The 12067-nt window shown below is 43.1% G+C and overlaps 1 protein-coding gene and 1 pseudogene across 3 annotated transcripts in view; one reads left to right on the top strand and one right to left on the bottom strand.

Annotated features, from left to right (window-relative positions):
* Nucleotides 1–356: 356 nt before the first annotated feature.
* On the top strand, nucleotides 357–5881 carry LOC311135687 (T-box transcription factor TBX6L-like; annotated as a pseudogene). The gene is made up of 9 exons (XR_014615427.1): nucleotides 357–441; nucleotides 675–840; nucleotides 1119–1221; nucleotides 1435–1595; nucleotides 2897–3043; nucleotides 3243–3313; nucleotides 3628–3707; nucleotides 4352–4574; nucleotides 4787–5881. The product of XR_014615427.1 is annotated as a T-box transcription factor TBX6L-like (transcript).
* Nucleotides 5882–6260: 379 nt separating this feature from the next.
* Nucleotides 6261–12067, bottom strand: part of LOC311136079 (flotillin-2a) — a 44925-nt gene continuing 39118 nt past the window's right edge. For both annotated transcript variants that reach the window (XM_084170151.1, XM_084170152.1), the window contains 8 exons: nucleotides 11936–12059; nucleotides 11499–11617; nucleotides 11160–11273; nucleotides 10939–11058; nucleotides 9694–9908; nucleotides 9102–9285; nucleotides 8721–8870; nucleotides 6261–8243 (listed from right to left, as the gene is read on the bottom strand). In XM_084170151.1, coding sequence (XP_084026277.1) covers nucleotides 8205–8243; nucleotides 8721–8870; nucleotides 9102–9285; nucleotides 9694–9908; nucleotides 10939–11058; nucleotides 11160–11273; nucleotides 11499–11617; nucleotides 11936–12059 — 1065 coding nt within the window. In that variant the 3' untranslated portion in view covers nucleotides 6261–8204. The remainder of the gene's footprint in view (nucleotides 8244–8720; nucleotides 8871–9101; nucleotides 9286–9693; nucleotides 9909–10938; nucleotides 11059–11159; nucleotides 11274–11498; nucleotides 11618–11935; nucleotides 12060–12067) is intronic.

The raw sequence follows: 12067 nt of genomic DNA, 5'->3' as shown, positions 1-12067 counted from the left end.
GATTGTTGTCCCAACACCTCACACACCTCTGTCTTGTCTTCCATATGGGAGGGAAAAGTATAGGGCAGGGTTCTTCAATTCCGGTCCTGGAGGGCCGAAACACTTCTGTTTTTTATTTCTACCTGGTAGTTAATTGCACTCACCTGGTGTCCCAGATCTGAATTAGCCCCTGATTAGAAGGAGAGGATGAAAAACAGAGGTGTTTCGGCCCTCCAGGACCGGAATTGAAGAACCCTGGTATAGGGGATCGCTTCCCGAATCAGATCTCAAGTGCAGATCACTGAACTCAGTATGAATTTGGAGTAAATCAGAGTAGGATAACAACAAGAGCACTCACTGACTGGCGCTCCAAGGTCATGTATCTGAATGAGAGGCCGCTGTGTGGTGACTACCCATACCCACTCAACTCTCAGCCCAATAACTACGGCTATTGTCCACCAGGTAGGTTTGTGTTTCATGGATAGACATTGACAACATGACCAAATGTTATTGGATATGTTGCATGATAGTGTTCAAGTAGTCCTAATTGAGCCTTCCAATACAGTTATTGCTCTTTTCCTATTGAGAGGGGTATAATTAGCATATGCAGTCTATTGTCATAGGTCTGTGGAAAGAAGCTATAACCAAATAGGCTAAACGTATCCTGAATGACGCAAATAAATACCTTGTACTAGATTGGAAAGATGCGGTTCGGCGAGGCAGTTATTGGGACGCCGGCGGTAAAATCGGGGGTGAAACCAAGCTTTCAACTCTTCAAGTCCGGGTGTCGCTCCAGGGTCGCGAGCTATGGGAACAGTTTGGAGATATAGGAACAGAGATGCTTATCACCAAAACAGGAAGGTAGGATGTGTGGATGGATGATAAATAGCTACCGGTAGCCATTTATAATAATCCCTTGTCCTATCTGTGTCATTTTGTGGGAAAATAAAGGCTTTTTAAGAGTTATGCTGTGTTGGGAGTTTATTAGAGAAATTATATGTTTCTTTCGTAATGAGAATTTACCATTATAATTTCAAGGACAAGTTGTATCGGCTATCCTGCCGCTCTATGTGATTGAATAAGCGATTGAGGCGACCTGTTAGTTCAATCGCGTTCAAATTTACCGCCTAATGTTATAGGCGCATGTTTCCAAACTGCAAAGTCACTGTGACAGGGTTAAATTCTCTGGCAAAGTACATGCTGATAATGGACATGGTCCTGTCTAATGAAAACAAATACAAGGTAGGCCTACCTCACATACCCCTCCCAGCATTACTGTTTATTTCTATTTTGTTATCTATTGGCTACCATGTTTGACAAACAGTTGCAGGGTAGTGATTGTGTTTATAGAGCTTGATAAGCTTTTACTAATGTATGCTTGTATAATAACTGCAGAATGTGCTTTTATTACTGTGTTATCCATATGTATTGACACTATACATCTGTCCTGTGCAGTGGAGTAGGGATCGCTGGGTGGTATTACTGAGCCCCACCTTCCCAACTGCTTCTTCATCCACCCAAACTCAGCCTCCCTGGGGGAGAGGTGGATGCAGTGCCCAGTCTCCTTCCACAAGCTCAAGCTCAAACTCACCAACACCCTCAACTCCAATGGCCTGGTAAGGCTTGGCATGGAAGACCCTGGCACTATCTGTGACACTAAAAGTGCCATGTCACCATGATACTGTTGCAATAGATGATAACCACTGAATGTTAAGTTTGGTGATACAATACAGTAATACATGCTTTGTTTTCATATCAGATACCTCTGTAAATACATCAGATACTGCTGCAGATATGAGGATATCACCATGTAGGTTGAGATGGAGAGTATGTGTTGGCAGGCATACTTGTTTTGGCAGGTTGCCTAGTTTGAATGCAGTGGGTGAGGTAGGAGGTGATACAGGTGCAGGTGTCCCAGTTAGAGGACAAGAACCTGCACCTGTATCACCTCCTACCTAACCACTGCATTCAAACTAGGCATCCTGCCAACACATACTCTCCATCTCAACCTACATGGCATTGTGTTCTAAAAATAAACAGAACATATTTGCATCAGCATATTTTACATCATAAACAGCATTACTTGTCACATTCCAGCACAATCTCAGAGCCAGTAGTCAAATCATAATTAAAACTCTCCAAAGCATTTACAAATTAATTAATTTCAAGGTATAAATTAGAACCTTCCAATATGCAAACATTCCTATCAATATGCGATAACAACTCAACATTCTACCTAATAAACAACAGTGAGTCTTTAAACGTACATTTACATTTAGCAGATGCTCCAGAGCGACTTACAGTTAGTGCATACATTATTCTTTTTAATTTTCATACCCCATGGGAATCGAACCCACAACCCTGGCGTTGCAAACGCCATGCTCTACCAACTGAGCTACCTCCCTGCCGGCCATTCCCTCCCCTACCCTGGACGACGCTGGGCCAATTGTGCGCCGCCCCATTGGTCTCCCGGTTGCGGCCGGCTACAGCAGAGCCTGGATTCGAACCAGGATCTCTAGTGGCACAGCTAGCACTGCGATGCAGTGCCTTAGACCACTGCGCCACTCGGGAGTCAATTGAAACATGGAAAGAAAGTAAAATCTAAACAAAATTGCAGGTTACTTATGTTTGGGTAATGTGATGCACAGATAATAGAATAAAGGAATGATTGCTGGAGAGGTTTGTACTACTGCCTTTTCTACAATACTAGCACAGGAGGTTGGTGGCACCTTAATTGGGGAGGACGGGCTCATGGTAATGGCTGGAGCGGAATCAGTGGAATGGTATCAAATACATCAAACACATGGTTTCTGTATTTGATGCCATTCCATTTGCTCCGTTCCAGCCATTATTATGAGCCATTCTCCCCTCAGCAGCCTCCACTGAATACTAGTAACAGGTATCATATGTTTTGCAGGTGATTCTCCACTCCATGCATAAGTACCAGTCCCGCCTGCATATTGTCCAGTCTCCAGACCCCCACAACCCTCTGTCAGGGGACTACCTGCGCTTCACCTTCCCTGAGGCAACCTTCATAGCTGTCACTGCCTACCAGAACTCAGAGATAAGGCCAGGACACCTTTAGGATCTCACAGGAGATACTGGAACAACTGTATTCTGATTGTGTTGATTAGAGTGCCCTCTGGAGGGTGAATATGGACAGTGCACGTAAAGTCTGGGATGTCAAATGCTGCTGCTACAAGAGAGCATAATAAGAGATGTGTAATACTATAATTAATGAGGCGTGCTAATTTACCCAACAGATAACAAAACTCAAGATAGGCAACAACCCCTTTGCAAAAGGCTTTCGTGACAATGGGCTGAACAGAAAAAGGTGAGAGACCTTCAGATAGCCTTCTAGTAGCTTGAAACATGAACGGCAACTCTCACTTGAAAGTGATGCAATACTCCTCCCAGTATGACTCAGAATAACATTATCATATTTGTTGGTCAGTCATCTATTCCCCAATATGTTCCTCTTGGTAAACCTGTTAGCGCAGTGGGAAATATGATGATTATGCAGAATTGGAATGGTACTTAGTTGACTCACTGATCAATTAAGTGCCATGTTATTTTACTCTTTACTGGTACACATCACTATCATGTTACTAAGAAACTGTGAATAATGTGAATTCTTTCTTTCTGTAGGTTCAGAGAAAAGGAAGGTCAGAGCTCTGACAAACTAAATGAAAGACAACGCCAGATGGAATCAAAACCTTCAAATGATAGTCACAAAAGGCCTACAGAATTGTTAATGTTTGAAACATCTGTAAGGGAAATTGTAAACACTACACCTAATTTCTAAATAAGGGATTTCTATTTTATACAATGAAAAGTCTAGCCATGATAGTCAAGCCAGCTGTCTATTGAGCTTGCCAAACATGGAAAAGAAAACTGCTCAAGAAAATAGCCAGCAGGTGTCATTAATTCCTCGAGACAATCCGAAGACTAGTAGGCTATCTACAGTACGTAGTCATTATTCTATACCGGTCCTCTAAAGTAAATATTATATCATTTTAAAGAGTTGGTCAAAGTGAAAGGTAAAGGAATCTCCATGAATCTTCTCTGTTCTAGCATTCTGGGCCTGTATTCATAAAGTCAAATCCAAATCAAATTGTATTTGTCACATGCACCGAATACAACAGGTGAAAATGCTTACCGTGAAATGCTTACGAGCCCTTAACCAACAATGCAGAGTTTTAAAAAAGTAAGTAAGAAAAATGTGCTAAATAAACTGAGTTGGAGTACTGATCTAGGATCAGTTTGCCTTTTAGATAACGATGAATACGATTACATAGATCCTAGATCAATACTCCTTCTGAGACACTTTATGAATACGGGCCCTCTTCTGTCCTGTCCTTAATTGTCTCAGTACGATCCAGACCAGTGGAGTCAGATGATGAGGCTGACGTTACCGTCTCCAGCTCTAGCTCATTGGATTCCCATGGTGCAGCAGGATACAGGACTGATGACATCACGTCTCTCTCTGCTGCTCCTAACCCCATCATCTCTGCCTTCATGAACTGGGGGGCTGCAATTGCCCTGCCCTGTGGCCAGGAGTGATGGGGGGGGGGTCAAGGACCCACAACACAACAGTAGGATGATGAAGATTGTTAGTTTCAGAAACTGTCAATTTATTTCTATCTTAAAAGTGTATTACATCAAATCAGCAGCTATTCATTGTGAACGAGAATCATAAGTATTCTTCTTATCAGTCCAGTATTTCTATAGGATGTTGATTTGTTAATGATTATGATAATCTCAAATGTGTATTTATGATAAATAAACTAGGCTAATAATCTGAAAGTGTACTCTGTTGTTCTATTTCAGCCCTGGGCAGCATAAGGAGGCCAGGCATACTTGTTTACCAAACGTTGCCTCTCCTCTCTTCCTCCCACACCTTCCATTGGGCCAGACTCACCACCCAGGGTCTGTTGGCTTCAGGAGGCCCCCGGCACAGAGCAGCAGACCAGTGGGGCCTCACCCACCTCACCACAGAGGACCTGGCGGTCCAGCACCTCACCTCTCCCACAGCAGACCACCACCAGGCCCACCAGAAATAGCCCCAGCAGGCTGAGTTCGACTACCCCCTACCCCTGACCCCCAAGCTCAGCAGGATGCACCTCCCTGAGAGCGCCCTGCGTAGCCTGGAGATCAGCCCATCCTCTCTCGGTGTCCGGCAGCCCCCGGCCCCTCACTGACGTCCTCAACAGGATCCACTGCAGGGCAGGGTCTGGGATCCACTCAGGAAGCTGCTCCAGCCCCAGGCCCAGTATGAGAAGCCAGGCCTGGGGCTGGACAGGGAGCTCCGGCCACCACAGCCTTACCCACCACTACCTGACCATGGGCCAGAGTACATGCCACTCCACAGCATGATGCTCTACCACCATAACAGCTTGATGGACTCTGTGGGGCCACTAAGAGATAGCCATGTGGACGCTAAAGTCCCCTCCTCCTCATCTCTAGAATACCCCTATAAGGCACCTATGCTTGACTTGTATTTTGATTAACAGAGTAACAAGTAAAGCGATTTCTTGTTCAGTAAACACAACAGGTCAGGTAGACATTCACATTTTGCCCCACCACTTGGCGACCTCTAGTGCCACCTCTGAGTAGAGTTGAGACAAATGAATGCAATAGAGTCATTCCAAGCTAACTGTATAGCACATTTCTCTTTGCTATGTTAGACGTTGTTTAAAATGTACATATTTTTCAGTTGTAGGATAGGCAAGTGGTTTGCTAGGATAAGGAACTGGGGATTCTTTTGCCCTGACATTTGATTTGTATAATTAGTAAGGGGAACTAATAATATATCCATCATGTCAGAACTAGAACTCAGTATGTCACTATTTAACATGTTCTCCCTTTCTCTGGACATCGTAAATAAAAGTAAATCATGTGAGATTTTGTGTGAGATGTACCTGTATATGCAGAAGAACAGTGGCTTATCAAACATAGAAAATGATATTTAGACTCCTGATGTTAACTGATAACATTAGCCCCATCCGATAGTGTCTATCGTTGTCATGCCAGAAGAGTTGGCTACACCTGCTACAGCACATAACAGTATGGGACGAGGATAATGTTACAGGCCACTTGTAATAGATTCTCTGAAAGAATACTGAGGAAACTATGAGGTGGCAGAATTTTTTTTACAGGGAAGCACATAATAATACTTTGCCACAGAGTGACTCGAGGATATGAGTGTGATGTTCACATGATGAAATATCCATGCTGGGCCAGTTTTCCAGTATTATGTAACAGTCTAGAAAATGGACGAATTCACACAAACACATTTATTGAGTCTGAATAGATACATTTCAATAATGGGTGATCAATTTAAAATGTTTCATTATAGATACGCTATAGATAAAGATACATGTTAAAGGCATACAATGTTTGGTCTTCCAACTACAGTCTAGATCCGAAAGGTAGATTTTCTGATCTGAAAACCGCTTCTACCTTGCTGAAATTACACCATCATTCATAGTAATACATGCAACATTCTTGAAAGAGCGTTGACACACAAATTAGGTGCCAAAAAATTACATATAATGTGTGTTTTTCAGCTGAACAAAAACACAATTTGACCAGGGAAAGACATCAGTATGTCCAGATGGTACACTTCAACATTTCCGACCTTATACAATTCAAACCAGCCATTTCATGAAACAGAATACAGGTTCCTTTCTACATTTACAGTACTGTATCACACCGTTTATCACTCACATTTTACGGTCTGGTCTACTATGTAAATCTTACAAGAGGAGATTATAATAAAACAAATAAAGTATTATTTTGGTGATCAGTAGGAATTAGATAATGACATTTCTCCCCCAGACCAGAGATATACCACCGTTGGCAGTGGGTTAACGTTACTGTAAAAAAAATTCCATATTTGAAAATATTATGCCATGCTTGAGGTCACTGGTTCAGAAAGTGGTTAGATTTCCCCTAAAACGCTAAAATGTATTTTCATAAAATGAAGCCAACCTAAAATGAACTCCACAACAAGACAGTCCAACTCAAATGTGTGGCGAAACAAACTGAAATGTATTCTTGTGTTTAAAGCACATTGGGTAAGGAATGTGGAGAAAACGGATAGATTATTGGATGGTCAACAGGTCGTGGCAGCATTGCATTCCTAGAAAAAAAGTAAGCACCACCCTGTACAATCCTGAAAGTAAAGAGTCTGGTAAACTGTAGAGATAAATCCTTTATAAACTAATATGTAACTTAACAGAATGTAACCATAAGATGATATAACACAACATTGGCTAACCTAAGAGACTGAAATGCATATCACGTCATATGATGTCTCAATAGTTGGAAAGAACAAGTATTAAAGCTTAGATTGATTGAGGTAATCCAGATGATCAGGAAAGCTAGCAGGACTCCTGGGTCTCTATATTAAGGCTAACTTTGACAGTATATGGCTTCATACAGACTTGTAGATCCATGTACATGTGTTAATGTCTATGTTTTCTTTGTCTTGTATGTCTTGTCTACCTAAAAATGCACACCTCTCCCATTCCTAAAATGAAGAATGAAATGAAAGATTCTAGTGAAGAATAAGATAGAATGCCAATGTTTCTGCTCTCAAGGCAGATGACATGAGGATGGGATAGGACAATATTTCCACAGCTCTCATTGAGATGGTGGATGGAGGTTCACCATAGTATCACTACACTATAGAATTGCCAAACCATTACTTTTCCTGAGGTTTGGCCACTTGGATCGTAAACAGGCACAGACTACACATTAGAATGAAAAAAGTTCAATTTGAGACAAAATATCTGAAATACTTTCAGTAACTATACAAAACCATGGGCACATCCAAAGCACTATGTAACACAACAAACAAAATAATAACAATGAAGACAAGGTGAAGACCTGGCAAACATTTCAGACCAGAACAAGGCCTGCACTGAACAATCATGATGAATGTCCCTTTTCTACAATGTAGACAAGTGTTAGTACAACAGAATGGGGTAACTACTTAAAAAAAAAAAAAAGTACAACAAAAAAGCAGTAGTACATACAGCTGATCTGGCCCTATAGAGCTAAGGCACCAGGGGTTTAGGAAAATGAAAACAGCTTGACTCTTTTGTAGTAAAAAAGAAAAGAAAAAAGAAACTACTTGTTTTCTAGAGTTTCTAGGTGAAGGCAGTTGATTTAAAGAGTGCATAAAGAAATGTATTGAGTTAAGGTGTACAGGATTGTTTTCATGCTTGAGGGTTGATCATCTTTTGAAGCAAAGGGATCTGTGAGATGATAAGAGAGAGACTGGGTTAGCTGCAGGCTTCACTGGAACAATGGCGACAAACAACAATAGTTAGCCCATTGCCATTGCCTGGATATCGGCACATAACTCTGTACTAAATGGCACCCAATTCCCTATTTAGAGCACTACTTTTGACCACAGCCCACTGCAAAAGTAGTGCACTACATAGGGAGGTATTTGAGACGCAGCCACAGAGAGTGACAGTCAGACTCAGTTTAGTCAAAGATTAAACATGGTGGGGATCTGTAGGGAGTATGTTCTGGAATGACTGCAATTCCACTTGGACTTCACAGCAACATTTTATTTCTATGGTGTACAAATGTTTATGCATACTATAGATTCAGCGTTATAAACATAGCTAACGAATGCTCGATTTATGGAATGTGTTCACACCTGCAGTGCTTGTGAGTATGGGCTCTCTCTCTCCATTCTACTGAACCCCTTCCCCCTCTCTCACCTTCATCAGGTCCACCCCTGTGAGTGCGTTGACGGACACAGGGAGCTCAGCCAATAGGCGGTTCACCTCGCCGGTCACACGGCCACCGTCCCCGCTCAGGATGACGATCTCATTGGTCCGGGCCAGGGGTGCCGCCACCTTGGCAGCGATCTGTACCAACACAATGACACAAACCTTCTTCACCTGGGTGCTCTTCAGAGAGAACTCATCTAACACAGCCTCTAGTTGTCATGTTTAAACCAAATAAAATGGTAAGTTGCAATAAAAAAAAAATAACATTGATATATTGTAGACACAAACTATATCAAATGCTTGTGTGCAGCTCTGTGACAACTTCTCCTTACCACACAACGTTAAATGCCCCTGTCGTGACACACTGACCTTAGGCAGGGCCTCCAGGACCAGAGCAGTCTTGGCAGCCTCTCCATAATGCTGGTAGGCCTCAGCCTTCAGCCTCATCTTCTCAGCCTCAGCCTTCCCTATAGCCTCTATGGAACCAGCCTCTGCCTCACCGATACGACGGATCTTCTCTGCCTCCGCCTGGGCCGTCAGCACCTTCTTCATTCTGTTCAGGGGTTGGTAGGAGGGCACGTGAAGGGCTAAACTCTAACAACATCATTGGATTGCAGACTGGATTGCATTAAACTACAGCATGACAAGCTTCTACACACCCGAAGCATACAAGTAGCTACTACTGTAAGTGTGAGATGAAGTTGCCCCTAGACACTGATCGGTTTTTGAATTTTGGGTAGGATTTTGAAGAGGCTAAGCTGATCCTAGACCTGTGCCTGAGTGTAACTTACACCCAGTATGCTGCATATGTTGACTTGAAAGGCAGACACTCTAGGCTCAGTGGTGGTTCACTCACTTCCTATAGTATGACACCTTGCTTTGCATCCAGAATTCCAACGAGCATACACATTGTCCTTATTTTCCATGCATTCTGGGAGCGGCTCAGTGATTGGTCACTCACTTCTGTCCCTCGGCCAGCTGCTGCATCTTGTAGGCCTCAGCTTCAGCCGGCCTCTTGACCGTGGCGATGAGCTCCTTTTCCGTGCGGTCAATCTCCTTCTCCTCAATGGTGATCTGCTTCTTCCTCTGAACCACCTCGATCTCTATCTCCTCCAGACGGATCTTCTGCTGCTCCTTGGCAGCCTGCAGCTCGTAGGCCAGCTGGGCCTCTGCTTTCTGGGGGGAGAAGAGGCATGGGTCATATTCACCAATAATTAAATGAAATCAAACGGGCTGAAATGAAAAGGGAATACCTGAACTTGTGCAGGTAGTCCTTTATCCGTTGCAAAACGTTTTGCTTTGGTGTGCACTAATGAATATGACCAGGGTGAATCTCTAATAAGGGGCTTTCACATTAGGCCTAGATTTGACGTCATCGATTAACTGCTAATGGTGAACCGAATCTAGAGCAATGATAGTCCCCTGTAGCTCAGTTGGTAGAGCATGGCGCTTGCAACGCCAGGGTTGTGGGTTCGTTTCCCACGGGGGGCCAGTATGAAAATGTATGCACTCACTAACTGTAAGTCACTCTGGATAAGAGCGTCTGCTAAATTACTAGGGGTGTAACGATCCATCTACTACATCGATGTATCGATTTATATTCCTATGATCCAACTACATCGATCTGTGCTCGGCGAGTTGGACTTTTGGACAACATATATCAATCTAACATCGTTTTAAAATGTAATAAATCGATTGTATCGATACTAGGAAATAATCCATTGGATTTAAGCACGTCAGACTTTATATGGATGTTTTTTCTTAGCACTTTTAATGATAAAGGCTTTAAACATTACTCGATTCAGTCTGCCTATCCGTGACGTCATCGCCCCGCGCCAGCAGCAGCGCAAAGGCGCAAAGACAGCAAAACATAGCATGGCGGACGACAGAGGAGAAGCCGACGAGCGAGAAATTATCAAGCCACCATTGCGGTCCTTACAAGAAACAGGAATCTAGGAAACTTCACCTGCACTGTCCAGTATCCAGGTATTTATTTCAGTCACACTGGTTGAATTTTTGGCTAAAAGGTTACTGAATCGATTTCAAGTCACTGAATCGTTTCGGATCGTATCGTTCTAAATGAACCAATATCGTCCTTGAATCGTATCGACAACCACGAATCGTGATACAAATCGAATCGTTGTTAAAACGAATCGTTACACCCCTATAAATTACTAAAATGTAAAATGATGGCCATGTCTGATACCTTCGTGTTGACTTCTTGATTGAAAGCAGCCTTCTGCATCTCCAACCCTCGTTTCGAATCGGCCATCTTGGTGTCTGCTTGGAACTTGACATCCATCATCTCTTTCTTACATTCTGCTTCCTGTAGAGGGCAGAGACAACAACGTGAGAAGAGGAGGACAGGGAAGATTCAGAGTGAATGCTGCAATGTACTGCAAGCATTCAGGGAATCTAATTTCTTACCCTGATTCCCGCGTCTCTCTCTGCCTCGGCAACTCCGATGTCTGCATCTCTCTGTACTGCAGCGGTCTGACTCTTCCCCAGGGAACTCAGGTACTCCACTTTATCATACACATCCTGACAGGGACAAAACACAGAGGCACTCGATCATTGTGTGGCTAGTGGTGTCACTATAAGAGTGTAAAGCTGTAATGAGTGTATATAGAACTACAAGAGTGTATAAAGCTGTAATAAGTTGGCATATGTTGTAATAAGAGTGTATAAAGCTGTAATAAGAGTGTTTACATTTCAAAAGGCCAGACCTGTGCCCTAACAGGACCTGACTGTGCCCCTGTCCATTACCTTGATGGTGAAGCTGAGGATCTCGATGCCCATGCGGCCCACATCGGGCGCTGCCACCTCACGCACCAGAGCAGCAAACCTGTCTCTGTCCTGGTAGATCTGCTCTACCGTCAGAGTACCTGGAACACAGACCTGGGGTCAGTATCTGGGTGGGTCACTAACCACAGATGCTCTGATATGGATTCATCTGAATTGGTTATTTCTTTAGATCTGTTACACATTGTTAAAATTGTTAGTATCCTATATCAGAGACTTCAAACTTAAACCAGAGCCTAAGAGTCTGAGTAGTACATTATATGGCATTAAAGCATATTACATTTTATTTCCAGAGAGCTTGCAAAAATGGTTTTAAGTTCTATAGCATGACCTAATAGTAATAAAGTCACAGAGACCCAAAAGTACTGAGCAGCAGCCTGTCTCTGTCAGAAGGTCCCTACCGAGGATAGAACGTAGATGACCCTCCAGGGTCTGCAGAATGACACTCTTAATCTCGATCACAGATTTCCCCAGGAACTGTTCACAGGCATAGCCCAGCAGCTCATTGTCTACCATCACCTTCACCTGGAGCC

Source organism: Coregonus lavaretus (assembly GCF_964263955.1).
Source record: "Coregonus lavaretus genome assembly, chromosome: 10".
NCBI lineage: Eukaryota > Metazoa > Chordata > Actinopteri > Salmoniformes > Salmonidae > Coregonus > Coregonus lavaretus.
Note: the sequence above shows the minus strand (reverse complement) of the source record. Positions and strands in the feature narration are given on the sequence as shown.